Source organism: Hippichthys cyanospilos, chromosome 13 (genome assembly GCF_059441005.1).
Source record: "Hippichthys cyanospilos isolate Australia breed blue-spotted pipefish chromosome 13, RoL_Hcya_1.0, whole genome shotgun sequence".
Taxonomy (NCBI): Eukaryota; Metazoa; Chordata; class Actinopteri; order Syngnathiformes; family Syngnathidae; genus Hippichthys; species Hippichthys cyanospilos.
In genome coordinates this window covers 19,820,950-19,841,043 of record NC_142381.1, presented here as the reverse complement: position 1 = coordinate 19,841,043, position 20,094 = coordinate 19,820,950, and the positions used below count along the sequence as shown (strand labels likewise).

The 20,094-nt window shown below is 41.2% G+C and overlaps 1 protein-coding gene and 1 long non-coding RNA gene across 9 annotated transcripts; one reads left to right on the top strand and one right to left on the bottom strand.

The window, feature by feature from the left end:
- Positions 1-1,817: 1,817 nt before the first annotated feature.
- Positions 1,818-18,784, top strand: bnip1a (BCL2 interacting protein 1a). Of its 8 annotated transcripts, none has more exons than XM_088431094.1 (7): positions 1,818-9,750; positions 9,838-9,944; positions 13,031-13,123; positions 13,197-13,288; positions 13,396-13,500; positions 15,211-15,329; positions 15,407-18,784. In XM_088431094.1, the coding sequence occupies exons 3-7, from the start codon at positions 13,064-13,066 to the stop codon at positions 15,601-15,603; spliced, it is 573 nt and encodes a 190-aa protein (XP_088287220.1). In that variant the 5' UTR covers positions 1,818-9,750; positions 9,838-9,944; positions 13,031-13,063; the 3' UTR covers positions 15,604-18,784. The 8 variants fall into 8 exon arrangements, with proteins under 8 accessions (XP_088287220.1, XP_088287222.1, XP_088287221.1 ...); XM_088431096.1 differs by having other exon boundaries at positions 9,838-9,948; XM_088431095.1 differs by having other exon boundaries at positions 9,817-9,944.
- On the bottom strand, positions 10,460-12,432 carry LOC148414173 (uncharacterized). The gene is made up of 2 exons (XR_015867575.1): positions 11,930-12,432; positions 10,460-11,530 (listed from the first exon to the last, which is right to left on the bottom strand). It is a non-coding gene; the product is annotated as an uncharacterized LOC148414173 (long non-coding RNA).
- Positions 18,785-20,094: the final 1,310 nt, after the last annotated feature.

The window sequence follows — 20,094 nt, the reverse complement described above, 5'->3', positions numbered from 1 at the left end:
ACGAAAAAGTTTAAATCCGGGAAGAAATACTCGAACAAACGTCTTACTCCGCTGGCGGTCTGAGTTGAACTGGCGCTTACCCGCTGGCCGAGAAGGGCCGAGGAGCGCGTTCGGGTCGGCTCGGCTCGGCTAGTCGAGAACCGAAAATCTGTTCGAGGTCCGATGCATTATCTACTTGAATTTTTTGGTCGAGCACCGATTTGGTCGAGTATAGAGGCGGTCGAGTACCGAGGTACCACTGTATATATAATTTTATTTAACCACTTCAACCGTTAAACATTGGTGGACCAATATAGCGCTGTCTTCCTGCAGTGAGTGTCCAGTTAACGAGACGTAACACTGCAACAGCCAATCGAGTCATGTGATCGCCACCGAGAGGCCTCAGGTAGAACGTCACCTGAGTCCTCTAGGTGGCGATCTTGTGACTCGATTTTGCTATTGCAGCTAACAAAAAATATGGGCCCATACACTATGGAGTAAGATCGCTGTCAAAAAGACGTATTTGTGTTTTCAAATTTGTATCTGTGTCTTCAAATAGACATATGCATGTTTCACCATTTGTATTCGTATTTTCCAATTTGTATCGGTGTTTTCAAATTTGTATCTGTGATTCACCATTCGTATCCGTGTTTGACCAGTTATATGAGTACGTCTCTCGTGAGACCCGTGAGACAAGTGTTTGTGTGAACTCTCCTTTGGATTTACGAATTTTATCCTTTGCACGCATGGATCTGCCTTTGTAGCATGGATCTGCTTTTGGATTTGAGTTGAATATTGAGAACGTTTTAACCTTAGCTGGAGAGACGAATGATATTTTTTTTCTATTTTACCACCACCCGTCGGACCTGTGTTCGGTGTTTTTTCTTTATTTGTGAGGACTGTTTCAATTCTTCGTTAGCTAGTGATTCGCCGAATCTCTGAACAGCTCTTAGCTCCGTTCGTCGTCGTTCTCAGCTGCTCTGCTAGCGTAAGTATTCGCTCGGCTGTACTAAGGTAAGCATGGCTTCATGCACCTCCACCGCATCAGTCACTTGCAACACCTGCATTATTCTCATGGAGAGGCTTTCTCTCATACAGGGCCGTGTCCGTCAGCTAGAGCAGAGTAGTTTGATAATCGTAGATCAGGCGGACACATCTGATAGTGACAGTGCGGGCCGTAGCCCTCCCGCAATGCCGCTAGCGTCGGCTAATGCAGGTCGTAGCCTACCCGCTAGTCCGGCTAGCATTAGCCCTAAGAAGCCTGCTAGCCGTGGTGAGCCCGTTCAGACGCATAATCGTTTTAGCCCCCTTGCTAGGCACACGATATCCCAGTCTACTGGCTCCCGCACATTAGTTATAGGGGACTCCATCACCCGTAACGCTAAGTTTTAAAACGCCAGCCACCATGTGTATTCCTGAGGCCAGAGCACCCGACATTGAAGCTAATCTCAGGGAGCTGACACGCAAGAGGCCTAGACACCAGCTTAGTGCAAACAACACTAGTTACTCGGACATGTTGGCTCCAACTATACTAGAATGAGGCAGTCTGAGATCACAAAGAAGAACATAGCTAGGATTTGTAATCTCGCTAGAAAGATGAGTCGGTATCGAGTTATTGTCTCTGGCCCTCTGCTTGCGAGAGGCAATGATGAACCGGTGGATGGCTTGTTTCTGTAGAGAGCAGGGTTTCCATTTTGTAGATAATTGGCCCTCTTTCTGGGGCCGGCCCGACCTGCTAAAGATGGATGGCCTTCACCCTAACTGGTAAGACGCCATCACTCTTTCTAGAAACATAGATTATGGTTTGAGCCTTCCATGACTTCTCACATTAAAGCATGTCGGGTCGCAGGCGAGTAGCGAGCCTGCTAGAACGGGTGTGGAGTCGTTAAGGCTAGAGCTAACCGGCACTAGGCTGGACTGCTACAACACACTTAGCATACTTAGTGTAGGTCACTGCAATCCATACACTGTTTCAATACCTAATGCTGAATGCCCTAGTGATTAGATTTCTGCTGAGGTGGTGTTGATTAAGGAAAATAGCCGTGCCTCCTTAACCGGTCGGACTAGTGACATAGTACCTAGGCGGAATATTAATATTCAAACGTGCGCTGTAGCCGTCAACAATCGAATTCCTACTTTACTAACATTGCGACGAGGTTTTAATTACTCAAAATACACACCAAGCCCCAGCCATTTAAAATCTTATTAGTATTAGTACTACCAACATGAAGACTCAGAATAGTCCAGGAAAAATTTCCCAGTTTAAATTCGGCTTCATAAATATTAGGTCACTCCCCTCAAAAGCCCTTTTTGTAAATGATCTTATTACAGATCACAATCTTAAAGTGCTTGGTCTCTGTGAAACCTGGTTAAAACCAAATGAATTCTTATCATTAAAGGAGGCCTCACCCCCAAACTTTGTGATCTCACACGTTGCCTTTCCTTGTAAAAAAGGGGGAGGTGTCGCCTTAATTTCAGAATCTGATCTTAAACTTAGCACAAGCACTAATCACACCTTCAAGACATTTGAGGCTCTCGTTATGCAATCGAGCTCCTCACCACCATTCTATGTGGTCGTTATTTACCGTCCTCCCGGTCCATACTCTGGATTCCCTGAACTTATGGCTGACTTAATAACTCATACAGATAATATATTAATTATGGGTGACTTCAATATTCATATGAACTCCCCATTGGAGCTACTTACTGTAGCATTTCAAGCAATAATCGATGCATTTGGTTTTTTACACAAAGAATGAAAGTAGTGACACACCGGAATGGTAATATCTTAGTTAGTGTTAACCCGTGGCCTCACCACCTCAAATGTCACAATTTTGCCGTATACTAACGCTATGTCTGATCATTTTCTTATAACATTTGAAGTCCTAGCTCAGTGTGGTCTTAATGTCCAAAACCAAGGCTTTAAGAGCCGTGATATTAACTCATCAACCACTGCTGCACTTTCTGAACTACCGCAAGAGCTGCCTTTCTGTCTTTCACTGGTTCAGTCGATAAGGTCGCGAATGATTTTAATACGGTTCTTTTAAATTCCCTAAACTCTATTGCGCCATTGAAACTTAAAACTCATCCGAAACGACACACTCCGTGGTTTACGGATGAAAGTCGTACGTGTAAATGGTTAAGTAGACAACTTGAGCGTAAATGGCAAACAACTAAACTCGAGGTTTTCCGTCATGCCTGGTGCGATAGCTTGCTGAAATATAAAGAGGCTCTTAGGTTAGCAAAAACAAATTACTTTTCCAAAATGATGAGTCTTAATAAAAATAACCCAAAATACAGTGGGCCCCCGTGTTACGAACTTAATCCGTTCAGCGGATACGCTCGTAACTTGAACTGCTGGTATGACAGTCAATCCAAACCTATGTTAATTAGTGAATGCGTGCAACGCGTGCAAAAACCTTAGGTAAAAACATCACGAATATATACACATATTAAAAATAAGTAACATAATCTACTGTACAGTTAAATTAAATAACATATACAAAGGAAAAATGACATTTACCTTTGGGGCGACGTGACTTGAGCTGAGTGGAGGCGGAGGGGAGCAGAGACCAACCCGCACAATTTATTTATTTATTTTCTTAAACGGGAACTTTTCTCAAACTAGAACATATCACCGGCGATTTCCTTCTCTTTAATCCATAATAGAAGAAGCCTCTCAATTTTGTTGTCGATCGAGGTCCGTCCCCCGGCAAGGAAAGTCTTGCCCTTAGAAGATTGCCGAGCGGTTACGGCCATACTCACGAGCAAGGTTAATCATGCGTGCGCCTCCTTCGTATTTTTTTTTTTATTATCTCCTGCTTCGTTTGTATTGTCATCTTCCTCTTACTTCTTCCTTTACCGCCACTAGCAATTTTAGAAGTCATGTCTAACAGATAAAGTTTGCAAAGTCTTCACAACATTCCTTCCTTCCATTTTTGACTGATTTTCTCTCCTTCCTTCCGTCCCGCCCAGCTGTGCCATCAAGCTAGATAAAGGCGTTCGGCCAATAGCATATCGGCATTTCTGTGATGACGTGACACCGGCCAATAGCATCTCCGTGAGTGAGACCGGGACTGACATTGTGACTGAGACAGTGACTGTGACATTGTAAGAGCAATAGCGTTCAACGTTGCCGTGATGAGCGTCAACTTCTGATTTAGTTGATGTAGCAAAGCGAAATTAAATGTACTAAAACAATGGCCGGCATGTCGTATTGTTCGTAAGACGGAAGGTTTGTGCGTAAGTGGGGGACAAAAAACTCCACGCTCGTAAGTCGAAATGTTCATAAAAGAGGGTGTTCGTAAACCGGGGGCCCACTGTATTTATTTGATACGGTAGCACAGCTAACGCAAGAGCAGCAGATTTATCATAGTTCCCTCCATTCAGCACATGATTTCATGCAATTCTTTACTCAGGGGATTCAGCTAATAAGGGACGAAATAAAAAAGGCAGCACCACTTACCCCCTCGGCTGTGATTGTTGATGACAATCGGACAATCAGGTTCAAGAAAGTCTGGTTACCCTGTCCCTGTTTGATTTAGTATCCCTGGAGTGTCTTACACACCTGGTTAATGCAGCAAAGCCGACGTCCTGCATGCTCGACCCGCTTCCAGGCAAACTCGTTAAATACTTATTCCTGGTCTTAGGGTCATCTGTCTTGAATATTATCAGCCTGTCACTCTCCTCTGGCATTGTACCTGATGCTTTTAAGAAGGCCGTCATTCACCCATTACTTAAGAAACCTCACCTAGCACTCTCACCAGCACTTTCTTGGTTCAGATCTTACATCCTGGGAAGGACGCATAGTGTCTCTTATGGCAATGTGATCTCTGAATCTTTCTCCGTCTCATGTGGTGTCCCGCAGGTGTCAGTACTTGGTCCTTTACTGTTTAACAACTATATGAGCCCTCTTGGCGATATTATGCGTAAACATGCTATTAGTTTCCATTGCTATGCTGATGATACCCAACCGATTATGCCTTTAAAAATAACAGATCCGTGCAAGTACAGTAAACTGGAGGCCTGCCTTGCCGAGATTAAACAATGGATGTCTTCCAATTTTCTGCTTCTTAACCCTAGTAAAACAGAGTTGTTAATTATTGGCCCTGCTCATCATCAGCACATGATTAAGAATCCCACATTGAACCTGGAAAACTACTATTTACCAAAGTAGTTCTGCTAAAAATCTCGGCGTGATATTTGACTCAACTCTCTCCTTTTGAACACATATTAATAACGTGACAAGAACGGTGTTTTTTCACCTTCGCAATATAGCTAAAATTCGCCCTATCCTTTGTCCTCGCGATGCAGAAACATTTATTCATTCATTTGTTACATCGCGCCTAGACTATTTTAACGTTTTGTTTGCTTGACTTCCCATGTCCTACATTAAAAGCCTGCAGTCTGTACAGAATACAGCAGCGAGACTATTGACAAGGACGAGAAAGTTCGATCATATTACTCCGATTCTAGCTGACCTGCATTGGCTTCCAATACACATGAGATGTGATTTTAAGGTGCTGTTAATTACTTACAAAATTTTACACGGTTTAGCTCCTTCCTATCTTGTCGACTTGGTATCACCATATATTCCGTCCCAACAACTTCAGTCACAAAATGCCGGTTTGCAATCGACCCCACGGGCTAAAAAGAAGTCCGCGGGATCAAGGGCATTTTCCATTCGCGCGCCAGTACTATGGAATGCCCTAACTATGGAAGTTCCCGCAGCCACCTCAGTAGAAATCTTTAAATCCCGACTAAAAACACATTTATACTCAAAAGCATTTTGTTAATGGAGCCTGTCTGCAGCTTTCTTCTTTTTTCCTGCCCCCCTCTTCCGGCTCGGAGTGGGGGCTAGCTAGATGGTGAGGGTTGACTTGACCGCCTCCATTTGGCCCTGCATTGATCGACCATCGCGGGTTAGGAGATCGGACGTCTGCGGTCCACCTGGTTGGAATGTGGGATGGTTCTTGCCCAATGGCTTTGCCTGCTGTCAAGACATTATTTCACTATATAGCACAATATGTTTTCTGTAATCTGTATTGTTTATGTGTATCTATTTGTCTGTATTTGGTACATGCAGCCTCCACAGGTTGCTGTGGGCCTGGAAGGGAGCTCCTCCCACCTGTGGTCCCTTCTGGAGGTTTCTGATTTTCCCCTAATTCGGGTTTTTGAATTTTTCCTTCCCCTTCTGGGAGCGTTTGACAGGGCATGCTGTTGTGTACCTTAAACTGAAAGGATGTCTCTGTATGACAGGGGTCTCAAACTCAATTTACATGGGGGCCACTGGAGGCAAAGTCTGGGTGAGGCTGAGCCGCATCAGGATTTCCACAAGAAAAGCGCTGATAAATCATTCTGATGTTCACATATATCTTTATTTTTAACACAAAATAATGAATTAAATAAATGAATTAGAAAACAAATGTCTGATTTAACGGTTCTTTAACTTTTAACTTTATGAACATGAATGAAACATTGAACTTGAACTATTCTGAAAATGGCTTCTCTTGCCTACTTCTTGCTGCTAGAGACCTGGCAGCGCTTCTTCTCACATAGACGAGCCACATTTGGCTTGAGGGAGGAAGCAGTGGAGACCCTCAGGAGGGCATGAAGATGCCCGTCCGTAAGTCTGGACCTGTACTTGGACTTATTGAAGTTCAAGGTGGAGAAGAGGTTCTCACACAAGTATGTGCTCCCAAAAAGGCACATGGTCCGCTTTTAACATTTTGGAAAGTTCAGGGAAGCTGGGGGTCAACTCTTTCAAAAATTGCCCAAGCTTGTCTGCTTCTCCACTCATCTCCCTGAACTTGGCTTTGAGTGCAGAGTTGCACTGCAGGTCAATGAGCTCCATTTGAAGCAGAGGAGGGGCATCTTGCACATCAAAGGAGAAGGGGTCCGAAAAAATTTGGAATGTGGCTCTGTGCGTCTTGAAATCTGCGAACCTGTGATCAAATTCCTCCTGTAGCTTCAAAATGGCTTCAACATACTTCTCACCACTGAATGGTCTGCCTTCATCCATGAGTGCCTTGCATGCTGGGAAATGGCAAAGGTTTGTCTGAGAGAGGTGGGCTTTCCACAACACAGGTTTTGTGCAGAATGCTCTCACTTGGTCATAGGCAGCACTGACAAGTTGCCCCTGGTCTTGTAGCTGCTTGTTCAGAACATAAAGCTCATGTGTGATATCAACAAGAAAAGCTAAGTCCATGAGCCATTTGGAATCACATAGCACAGGAACAGCCACTACGCCCTTCTCCATGAAGTCTTTTACTTCTGCTCTCAACTCAAAAAATCTCTTCAATACATTTCCCCTGCTGAGCCAACGTACCTCAGTGAAGTAGAGCACATCCCCATATTCTGACTCCATTTCCTCTAAAAAAGCACGGAACCCACTGTGCTTTAAGCCCCTGGATCTGATTTGGTTGATGCATTTCACGACAGACATCACATTGTCAAACTTCAGGCATCTGCTGCAAAGGGCCTGCTGATGGATGATGCAGTGCAGAGCTATGGCCTCCTCCACACCCTCCTCTTCCAGTTTTTTTTGAACAAGTGCAACCAGTCCATTCTTCCTCCCTATCAGTGATGGGGCTCCATCAGTTGTTTTTCCAACAAAGCTCTTCCATGGCAAACCAGCATTCTCAATGGCATCACACAGGTGGTGAAATATTTCCTTAGCAGTGGTCTGGCCATGCATTGGAATTACTGTGAGCAACTCCTCCATCACTTCAAAATTGTCATCAACACCACGGACATATATTGCGAGCTGGGCAGTGTGTGTGATGTCTGTGGTCTCATCAAGAGCCACTGAATATACACTGAAACATTTTGCTTTATAGCACAGTTGATCATAAATGTCACTTGACAGTTCAGAAATGCGCTCTGCCACGGTGTTGGCAGAAAGGCTGGTGTTGTTAAACTGACCTTTCTTTTCTGGACCGACGTGTACAGCCTGTATGTGCCTGTATGTGCAGCCTGTAATAGGCACTTTTTGACAAATTCACCTTCTGTGAATGGTTTTCCTGCTTTAGCAATCATCTCGCTAATGGCATAGCTGGCTTCGACTGCTGCATTATTTTCTTTGGTTGCTTTCTTAAATAAATCTTGTTGCCTCAGTAGACGTTTTTTAAGACTGTCAACCTGGTTGGCTCTCTCATCTCCCTGGTATTTTTCGTACTCCTCAGCATGTCTAGTTGTATAATGACGTTTCAAATTGTATTCCTTGTGCACCGCGACTTTTTCAGTACAAATAAGACACGTTGGGGTGCCCCTGTGCTCAACAAAGAAATATTGCACTCCCCACTTTTCCTGAAATTGTCTGTGCTCATCGCCAACCTTTCTCTTCACTGCAGGATTTGAAAGCGACATCTTTGGGGCTCTGTAATGTGTGATTCCACCGGGAGTCCGTCTCGGGTTTAACGGGGCTGTGGCTCATACGCACGTTCGCTTTCTGATCGTTATCAGAGAAAGGCGTGTATATGGCAGGGAGATCTGGGTAGCATTGTAGTGAAATTTAAACACACTTTTCCAAAATAAAAAAGTAAAATCGTATATAAATACGGCGTAGTTGAGTGAGGGGAAGAACACTCGGCTGGTCACCCAACCCCTTATATATCTAAATCTGCACTAGAGTTCCGTTAACACAGTGGGTAAATCCTTTACTTGCGGGGCAGAAGGAAACTAAATCGACATTGAGGGCTCTCGGCCACCGTGCCTAACCCTACAAATGCGGAAGAAATTTCAACGTTATAATGGACGGGGGCGAACTAGGGTAATTACCTTATCGTGATTGGTTCGTTATGCTTCGCACACAACAAGAGTCATTCACAACCGTTTTGCGGGCCACACTAATATTATTCTTTCATTTCAAGACGGGGGCCGCAAATTATCATCCCGGGGGCCGCAATTGGCCCGCAGGTTTGAGACCCCTGCTGTATGACTTCTTTTTTCAAAAGAAGTCTCCACATGACCTGTTTTCATCTGTGAAGTCCTTTGAGACTTCGGTGATTTAGGGCTATACAAATAAAATTCGATTGATTGATTGATTGATTAATAAAAGATATATATTCAGTAAAAATAAATATAAAATGAAATTGACTTTTATTATAGTTGTAATTATTATAGTTTATTATAGTTATGATATTATCAGGTTATATTAGACTAGCAGAGAGGGCTTTGCTGGCCCTGAGGGGTCCACCACTGATTTCAGGAAACACTTAAACAAAAGACGAAACGTTTACATTTCAGAAAACAATTACCAAAAAAAACAAGTTCGCATTTCACAAAACATATTAACAAAATCCGAAATTATGTTTACATGTCAGAAAACAAATGATCAAAAGCTGAAACAAATATACATTTTGTAAAACAAGTTCCCAAAAGCCGAAACATATTTACATTTCAGGAAACGTCAACAAAAGACGAAACAAATAACAAGCATAGCAGGTGTATTGCACATACTAAATTGTCCTTACGTGTGATTGGATGCGTGAATGGTTGTTAGTTTCTGTGCGCCCTGCAACTGACTGGCAGCCAGCTGAGGCTGTCCTTTGCAGGCCACACAGAGACTAACAACTATTCACACACCTAAACACACCTAATTTGGGGTGTCCAAAACACCTACAACGCATGTTTTTGGAGTGTGGCAGGAAGCTGGAGAGATCCTACGTGGGCATGCAAACTCCACACTCCTGAGGCTGTAATTGAACCAACCAACCATTCTTCCACTGTGCCGCCCCTTTTAACATTTATACAAGTGGAATCCAAACAAAAGTAAGTAAACTCATTGCTTGATGTTTAACAGTAGTATAACGTTTATTAACGGCAACGTGTATATAGTATTCCATTCGCTATTGGCAGAAAGCAGAAATTGCCCCATTTCAGAGGGTGACGGTAATGCATCGAAAGTTTCCGTTTTCGACCTGATAAAGGAAAGAAGATAAAGAAAAGAAGAAAAGAAGGCGGAAGTAGGTTTGTTTTTTGTTTTTTTTTAATTAACAGAATACAATTCACAAAAACAACAACAAAAACACTAGGAGGATACAATCAAAAACTCAACAACAGTGCAACATAATAAGGAAATATATTAAAAAGAGTACATACATTGCAGGTTTTAGTGGCTTTTAAATTATTAGACAATTTAAAAGTTTTAATATTCAATGAAGTCAAATAATTTGACTTCATTGATTGAAGCAGAGTTTAGGTTTTTGAGTGGTATATCTGCATTTGTGCATATGCCGTTTAGTTAAGAGTATAAGGAGATTTATGATGTAAAATTGTTTATTGTTTTTGGTTGAGTAGTTGATAAAGCCAAATATACATGTTCAAAGCGCAGGGGAAAGTCATGGTTAACATATGTAGAAATAAAAACAGACATCCTTCCACAATCTGGTGGAGAAGGGGCAAGACCAAAACAAGTGGAATACATCTTCAGTACATTCTTCACAGAAAGAACAGTTTACATCTTTGTCCTTTTTAGATCTTTGTAAAAAAAAAAAAAAAAAAAAACTTTAGAGGAGTCTGAATTATTTTGAAAGACACCTCCTTTACTTTATTAGTTAGCATATATCTAGCAGGTAGATTCCAAATCTTTTTCCAGCCAAGATTAATAACAAAGGAGTTCCAATAAGCTACCACATATGGAACTGATACGACATCTTTTTTAAACAATGAGCGTATATTACGGTTACTGTTGCGAGTCGAAGAGAAGCAAATTTGTCCAATTTCAAGTTTGGCTAGATCAGTTGGTAAAGTGGGTAACAACATACATATTATTTGTGTCCTGCTATACTTTTAAATAACATAATTACTCCATTAGGAGTAATCACATATCCGGCTGCTCTTTCTGTTCCATGCAATAACCAAATGTCACTGCCCCATCGTGCTTTCCAATACTCTATCTTTCTTAACAGAATGTGTCTCTTGGAAAAATGAAGTCCGTTTTTTGCTGCTTTGCAAGCTTTTCGCTTAATATTCTGTCTCAACCCCCTGGCTTTAAGAGAAAAAACTGAAAATGACAAGATAACAACAAAGTACTAAGAACAAGTACTAGAAAATGTAGAAAACCTTAAGTATTATAAGAATATAGAAAACAAACTCTATCCCTTAAACTAGATAACAGAAAGATATGATTTTTATTTAACTAAAGAACAATAATCTCAAGAGGTAGGGAATAAAAAACACATTTATTTCACCATCTTTTTCTGTACTTTGTTCCCTATTCTTAATAAACAATGCACAGTCTATAGAACAAAATCCCCAAATTAATGTGAATCTTCAATCATTTTCAGTGGACGTAGTGGTGCAGATGAAACGGATTTGGGAATGGAAAGTCCTTCTCCAACTCCTCTCAAAACGTCTTCGCTGCCATCCCATTACAGATCCAAACCAGAATCCGTGTCACATCTACTTATGCTTGAAGGTTATGACTTTAGCTTGTTTTCTTGCAAGAAGATATGGAAGATTTTACGCGTGGAAGGTTGCTCCAGTAGATGAAGTGTTCATATGGTGCAGATCAAGTTGTTCTGGGTGGACTTCCTTTCAATCGATGACCCTGCAAAATGTGCCTTCTTTCCTTATTTCTTTGCAGCTTCAATCAACGGCCACAGCTTATTTCAAATTGCTTTGTCATCAGCAGTTAAATCTTCAGTGAATCTCAACTTGTTGCTTTGGAGGTAGTCACTCTTAAAATTAATTGATTAATTGCAGCAACAATGTTATTCTGCAGATCTGACAGAGCTATCTCAGCTTTTTGTTTTTCTGCTTTTGATGTGGTTGGTGTATCAGGTGCAGAAATCGGCAGGGATATAATGTCGTCATTCTGGTCAGTAGCGTGGGTATCTGAGGCTGCATAATCATGTTCACTATTGGCTGAAGCAGCAGAGCTAGGTAGTTGTAGCTGAGGAGCTAGCTGAAGTATCGTTACTATTCAGAGGTATTCCAAAAAACATACCTTCTTTGTGGACTGTAGATTCCCTTTCTTTACGTTTCATTCCTTGTACATTTGGTTTCATGTTGACGGATGATGAGGCTTCGCATACAGCAGCGAGGCAGCTTTGGTTAGCTAGTTTTCAGCTCAGTCGTGCTTCTGCGTCCGGTCAAGAGCAATGAACTCGGTATTAAATAAAATGCCAATATTTTACAGACTGGGAAGTTGTATAAAATTTGTCGATAAGTGTTTAGCGAGTCATACTAAAGTCAATGGATGATGTTAAGCGACAGACGTTCGAAACACTGATCAGCTGTGGCATTCTTGCGTCTATCTTGGACGCCATCTTGCGCGTCCTCGAGTAGGTTTGTCCCCTTTGATTTGCCGTACAGCTTCAAGCAGCTTCAAGAGTCGAAAACGTTGGTGTCATGGCGTCTCAAGATGTTCAAGTCCGAATATGCGAACAAGAAATATTGAAATATGATTTGGAAGTCAAGGCTCTCATCCAGGTTAATTGTTAAGTACTTTTAATCAGCGTCGGTTCAGCTAGTTGTAGAGTTGGCCATTTTAGAATCATTCTTTGCAATATGGATTTTTGTTTCTTTTTTGCGACTGCATGAGCCTAGGACGAGATACCTGCATCGACGACAACAGATGTAACGTGAACAACTACTTGGCACGTGCTCATATAAAATACACCATTAATTGGTCATCTTAGTTTCGATGTTACCTGTTTTTTTGAAACAGCTGCCTGGTAATACGGAAAGACGAATAGAAATTTGACTAAGTCCAAGCAGTTATGACGTTGCATTGCAGTTCTGAGGTTGTTCAAATCCCGACACCAGTTTTAATGCGTCAAGTTTCCATGTTCTCTCCGTGCATATAGACTCCAAATTCTCCATAGGAATCAGGACTGTGAATTGTTTTTTTTTTTTTTTTTTTCTTTTTCTGTGTCTGTCATGTGATTGGCTGCATTGCCAACACTAGTTAGATTTAGATGAAGAAAATGATGGAGGTTTGGCCCTAATCTCCTATTAACCTATTTTTGTGTTCTCTTATAACATCTGGGTCGACGCTATTGCCGATCACACTCTAATCAAAATGCTGTGGGTCGTGTTCTACCAGGATATTAACGAATGCAGAGGTCCACAAAGCAAGATGACAGAACTGAACACTGCTGTGAAGAAGAGTTTTCACAATCTACGATTGCGCATTCAAGTAAGAAGTTCATAGAGCATCGGAGGTTTGCATGCTATAATCTCATTACCAACACAGGTTGTCTCTGTGACAGGATTTAGAGCAGATGGCGATGGAGCAGGACAAAGAATCAGACAAACTGGTCTTGCTCAGTCAGGTAGAGGGACACAGGAAACAGATGTTGAGGTAACTTTTTTTGTCAAATCTGAATACCGGGCACCTAATTCTCCTAACATATACTGTTACCACATTTTATATTATTATGTGCATGCATGTGAATGTGTTTCTGGCAGTAACCAGACTACTTGGAGGAAGTCCAACTTGGCCAGCAAATTGTCAATCGACAATATGGAGAAGCAGGCGCTGCTTAATGGAGCGGATAGTGGCGTCAGACAGAGGTAAAATTACAGGCGAGCAGCATTCCTTTTCACCACACTGACTGACTTTCATTTGTTTTACTTCAACAAAATTTTGCCTCAGAAATTAACTGATTTGAAATAAGCCCTTCCAAGACGGTAATAGTTCTTATGAAGTGTTCAGACCGAACGGGCGGAAGGCGAAAAAATGTCACGTTTTGAATTGGTGTCAATGTACTTGACAGAACATGGAGCGGAAGTGTGTATGGAGTGATGCAACATGAAATTATGCTCATTTTGCCTGATCACAAGAATTTTAAGAAATGTAACTTTTGTCACACTTAGCGTCACAATTGCCAATCAACGTCGGGAACGTTCACCGTCTCACACGGGACAGGGATGAATCATAGTGGCTGGTTTGCGGACACCCGGAGATATGCAATATTGCCGGCTGAGCTTTCAATAGAAAAGCAGAGCCACGCACGAGCACTCACCCGGCTTGTAGAATGGTGGAAGAGGAACTTGGGATACAGTTTCTTCTACGGGCAGTATTTTCTTCCGTTTTGAATGGCTGTTAAACTGTCCCAAGATAGTAATAGTGCAACATTAACAGCACAGTATTTAGCACGGTATTATCGGCCACTTGTGATGTTGATTTTTTTCATTTAGACTGTTTCTGTTTTCCCACAAAGCAAAGTACACACAACACCAAAAAAAGAATAAAGGTGCTGAAGGTGAAAAGATGACCCTGTACACTGTCAAGTCATGAAAAATAAGTGCTTTAAAAATCAGTGATATTGCGGGGATACTATTTTGCCAATTTATTGATACTTCAGACATTTTCTGGTCAACCAAAGTGAAGACACATGACCAGTTTTCTTACATCACAATATGTTACAATTTACCTCGATATCATATATTTCTTCTTTTTAATCACTGCTACTGGTCCATAGGAACTGTCAAAAAATATTAAAGAGCCAAACTCATTAGTGGAATTGAGCAACATTAGACTAATTGGTCTTCAACTTTTAATGTTTTGCTGTTTTGTTTCTTTTTTTTTTTTCTTTTAAATCATCTCGACTCAAAGCACTAAAGTAATTAATCTCTTTTGTCTTTTATGACGTAAACTAATCAAGTACATAAGGTGGATGGCTTGGCGGCGCGGTGAATAGCACATTCACCTCACAGTTAAGGGCACCCGTGTTCAAACCCACCTTGCTCTGGCCTTCTTGTGTGGAGTTTGCATGTTCACCCCGGGCCCGCGTGGGTTCTCTCCGGGCACTCCGGATTCCTCCCACACTCCAAAAATCAGGTGAATTGGACATACTAAATTGTCCTTAGATGTGATAGGATGCGTGAATGGTTGTTCGTCTGTGTGCCCTGCAGTTGGCTGGAAAGTTGTACTCTAGCGAGCTACTGTATTCTGTACAGCACAGCCAACAGGAGAGCAGGACAATGAGTGAGGAATTCTGACCAATGGAAGAGCAGGATACCCTGCAGTGGTATGGCGTGTTTAAGGCGTGAGGAAATTTCAAGTTTTCTCCTGGAGCATAAGACTTAGCACTTTTATGTATATTGAATTTTTTTTCTCTAATTGAAAGTCAAAAATTTGGACAAATTTTTACTGGTAAACTGACTATTTCGTGAACAGAAGCATTCATATCTAGGAGTTCCACTCTATATACAGTATGTAATGTCTTTGGGATTGGGGATTGAATGAATCAATTTAATTTTTTTATTGTTTCCATTCAGAAAGAGCACCAAAGAAGGCCTGGCCAAAAATTCCAGCGATATTACGAAGAATCTAATGAGCATCAGCCGAATGATGGCCCAGCAGGTTAATCAGAGCGAGGAGACGATGACGACACTAGGTTGGACTGAATTTTGTAATGTTTTACTGAGTGGAATGTTTAGCATTGTGTTCGATGGTTTCCTCTTTCGTTTCCAGCAACTTCGTCCAGGACCATCCAAGAGACTAACGATGAATTTAAGACAATGACGGGTACCATTCAGCTGGGCAGGAAACTCATCACAAAGTACAACCGTAGGGAGCTAACTGATAAACTGCTCATCTTCCTTGCCCTAGCCCTCTTCCTCGCCACTGTGCTCTACATTCTGAAGAAAAGACTCTTTCCTTTCTTTTGAGGAGGCATTATCCTCAAGTAAGCAAGCATTCATTTCAAACATCCTGCATGTAACAAAAAAGACTTTTTTTGCATGTGTCCCTTAACTTGTGCTGTCAAGTAGCACTGGCCATACAGATGTTAGTACAGTCGGCCCCCGGCTTACGAGCACCCTGATTTACGAACAATTCGCCTTACGAGCGTGGATCAGGGAGATTTTTGTCCTCCGCTTACGAACAAACCTCTCGCCTTACGAGCAATTCGACATGCCGGCCATTAAGTGTGTAGAAATGTTCTCGTTTAATTGCGTCAATAAAATCAACAGTAGCGACATTATCAATCATCAGTAGCTTCTTGTGGCAGTAACGTGAACGCTATTGCTCTTACAACGTCACACTGACTGTCTCACTCACGGTGTCTAAATATATTACCATTTAAGTGTAGTGTTTGTACAGCTAAAGGGAAAAACAGCTGACATGAAATTAAATGTGCCGATTGCAGGACAAAGAATTGTCATTGGTTTAAATGTGTGTTTTTTTTAAAATTAATTGTCAATACATTCCAACCGTTTAAAAAAAAAAAAGTGTGAATAATTATCAGTCAGTCACGGAGATGCGAATATGCTATTGGTCGATTAAGGTCACCCGGTCTCACTCACGGAGATGCTATTGGCCGGCGTCACACGTCAATCACAGAAATGCCGATATGCTATTGGCCGAACGCCTTTATCTAGCTTGATGGGACAGGATGGAAGGAAGGAGAGAAAATTAGTGAAAAACGGAATGTTGTGAAGACTTTGCAAACTTTATCTGTTAGACATAGCTTCTAAAATTACTAGCAGCGGTAAAGAAAGAAATAAGAGGATGATGTTTTAGTATCTGCGTGATTTGCACCCTGACTGAAAGAGTTACTGTAACACTGTAAGACCAATAGCATAGCTATCGCCGTGTTAACTTTAGGCGTTGGACTCTGCCCCACTCTGCTTACACCCAGCTCAAGTCTTGTCGTTTCAAAGGTAAAAGCTATTTATCCCTTGTATTTATAATATAATGCAAATATACAGCAGATTATGTCACTCAATTTTAATATATGTATACAGTGTGTCGTTTTTACCTAAGGCTTCGGCGCGCGTTGCACGCATTCACGAATTAACATGGGTTTGGATTGCCCGCTATACGAGCAATTCGAGATACGAGCGTAGCCGCTGAACGGATTAAGTTCGTAACCCGGGGGCCCACTGTACTTGAAAGCTCTACTCTCTTAAGATTCATGAAGTACTGTACATGAAAATAAAAACCCTAACTGTACGCAAAGTGCTTAATTGTGAGAATTTGTTGTTAATGGCACAGTTGTTGCGACTTTACCTAGACAATTTTTACTTGATGTTACCGACACAGTGGATGACTGGTTAGCACGCCCACCCTCACAGCTTAGAGTCCCAAGTTCAGTACCAGCTCGTTCTGGGTTCACTTTGTGGAGTGTACATGTTTTCCCTGTGCCCTCGTGAGTTCTCCAGAAACTTCGGCTTCCTCCCACATTCCAAACACATGCAGGGTAGGTATATTGGACACTCTAAATTGCCCTTAGGTGTGATTGGGTGTGTGGATGGCTTGTTCGTCTCTGTGTGCCCTGCAATTGGCTGCATGGTAACCAGTTCAGGGTTTTGTCTGAAGGATACTCCACCCTCCAATAGGGGGCAGTGTTTCAATAAGTACAGTGATCCCTCCTACATCGCGGTTTCCGATATCGAGGTCCCAGTACTTCGCTGGTTTTTCCAGTAAAAATTACAAATATTTCAAAATAAAAAAATAATTTTAAAAATACGCAAACATGGACAAAAATTGAAAAAAGCAAAAAAAGTACATTATACAGTACTGTATTCATCAAATAATGAAGTAATATTAGTTAATAACTATGTTAAGAATTCTTCAAGCGGTAGAGTTCGTGACGTTTTGTGTCTTATTTTGAAATGCATGCTTTTAATTTGTCGGGTCGCGTTGCATTTCCGTTTCCTATTTCACGTTCGCTGTGCGTCATTCGGCTCGTTACTGTGATGTAGTGAATGACAACGTAAGCTCATATTTATAGTTTATTATCATTTATGTTGATAACGCACGCTACTGCCTATGTTTAGTAACCGATTCGTTTGTGTAGAGGTTGCACTTTATAGTCAGTAGTTGTTAGTTGTTGCTAACCCGCTAATGTCGGCTAAAAATACAGTAAATTCATAGATTAAAGTTCGGCAAGTGTCTATATGTTAGTTGACTGACTTTTAACATTGTTGTTGATTTATTATTCAACAGATACTACATGATACACCATACATGAGCCGAAATAAATGTGAAGTTCATCATGATGACTTGCGTACTCTTTCACCGGAGTCTTGGTGCAGATAACCAGTCCTGAGAACAAATTCTCAACAAACTAAATAATATTAGTTATTTAATGAATATACAATAATGTTAATAAGGATAATGTAATGTTAAATAATAGGATAAAGGAAATAAAATATGCAAAAAATACACACAAAAAAAGGATTGTTTATGGTTACTGCGGCTATATTGTGGCGTACATAGAAATCTAGGAACTGATACTATTCTGCCCTGCAGAAGTGAAAATACCACCTTTTGTTGTTTTGGATTGTACATGGACTTGGAGCTCCCTCTTCTGGTTGCTTTAAAATATTGTTTTCCTCAGAAGATGTGAGTGGTCCAATGTGTCAGCACGAAAGACAAGTTCATGCTTGTTGATTGTTGACCTTAATTGTTTTGCCTTGGACGGAAATTTGTCCTTTTATGGCGACCAAAGAGGGTAATGGTTGATGACTATTGTTCAGAATAAAGCAGACAAAAAGGAAACGCAGTCTGATTATTTTGAAACGTCCGGCCGTCTAACTGGCGAAACAGTTGAAGCTTCTGAGCGAGGACGGCATAGATACCCTACTTCGCGGGTTTCAGACTTCGCGGGGGACACCCCCCATTAATCGCGAAGTAGGGGGGATCACTGTACATTGTCTCTCGGTACAGGAACAAAGAGACATTTGTGTCCGTGCCACGTCCGAATTTTATGTTATAGTGTCGTGAATCTGATTATTGTGAGTGTTATAATAATGATAATTTGTCTTCACTTTGTTTTGTATTCATGGTTTGTTTGCTTTGATGCCGGGATTCTTCATCTTTGTCATTAAAAGTTATGTTGACATAGAGGAGTATTTTTCTTCACCCTGCCTTACTGCTCGTGAGGATAAGCTGCGATGGACAGACAGACGGAATTATTAAGCTTGTTTGTGACTCATTGCACCTGTTACTCTGGCAAACTGAAAACGTGCATGTGTTTTGGAAGCCATGAGTGTACACGAATGTCCGAGAAAGAACAACACACATCCCTGTCTTTCTTTAGATAAGACCCGGAAAAGCAAACTCTGTCCTGTTTTTTCCCCACCCTCCGGCGTGGGCAGAGTGTAATGGTGGGGGATATTTTTGGTGTGTGTGGATTTGTTATCTGACGTTGCCTTTTCAGCACCTTGTACAGAGCGTATCCAGAGGAGCGACGTGACCTTGCCGCAACCTTCTCATGTTGCCATCGTTTTAAACATACAGTATTTGTATTTAATGATTGAATAACCTTTCTGTGTGGCTGGATGAAACGTGTCAAGAAGTTATTCAATGTCTGAGTTCCTTTTTTTAAAAAAGATAGCTTGTTGTGAAGATGATTTGTATTTTTGGGGGGTTAAAACAGTTAAGTGGGACCAACTGTTTAACTTTTTAACTCAGCTCAACAAAGCAAGTGTTTTGCTACTTAACAACATGCTGAATTGTTTTTACTTATATCTGTAAGTGGGTATACAAGAGACAATTAGATTTGTAAGCTTTTTTATTTTTTTTGAAAATGTGGAAAAGTCAGTTTTCACATTGACCGAACATGAATCCAGTTTGTTGAATTGACCTAAAATTTCCTCAGTTTGTTGCCTTGAAATTTAAGTTCACTAAAATTTTTTGTTTCTTTACTTTTCACTAAGTGATAAACAGAGGGCCAATGTGAACACATAAGTTATCGGCAATTTCTTTATTTAACAAAGCTTAATTTGAACACTTTCAAGGCACGTTATAAGAACTTAATGCACTGTTCTTTAAAAGCACCTAAAAAGTGTTTTTATTAGTTTTTTTGCCCTGCAGCTTGTGTGCGCGCGCGCGTATGTACTGTACAAGTAAAAGTTATTAGGTTACATTTTCATACTTTCCGAATTAAACTATTGTCCCTTACGTCAAATTGTGTCACGCAGGGAAAACACTTAGAAAATCTGTCAATGAACATGAAACGAATTTTTATTTTGTATAACATGGAGGTTTTTGCCCTCCAACGTTTGAGTGAAGGTAATGTAGCGCCAACCATGCATCTATGCACGGTCTGCAGCCATTCAACAACATGTTCCCGACTGCACGGTTGTAAACAATGTAAACCACTAACAAACCTTTAAACCTCATTCAAGCACAATGAATGGCATCTCATCACA

What these genes read in the sequence shown, in the direction of transcription:
- bnip1a (XM_088431092.1), top strand. Translation starts at nt 12,334, where the DNA reads ATGGCGTCTCAAGATGTTCAAGTCCGAATATGCGAACAAGAAATATTG. An exon ending in CACAGGAAACAGATGTTGAG is followed by an intron (nt 13,289 to 13,395) that starts GTAACTTTTTTT and finishes TGTTTCTGGCAG; the next exon opens with TAACCAGACTACTTGGAGGA. An exon ending in GATAGTGGCGTCAGACAGAG is followed by an intron (nt 13,501 to 15,210) that starts GTAAAATTACAG and finishes GTTTCCATTCAG; the next exon opens with AAAGAGCACCAAAGAAGGCC.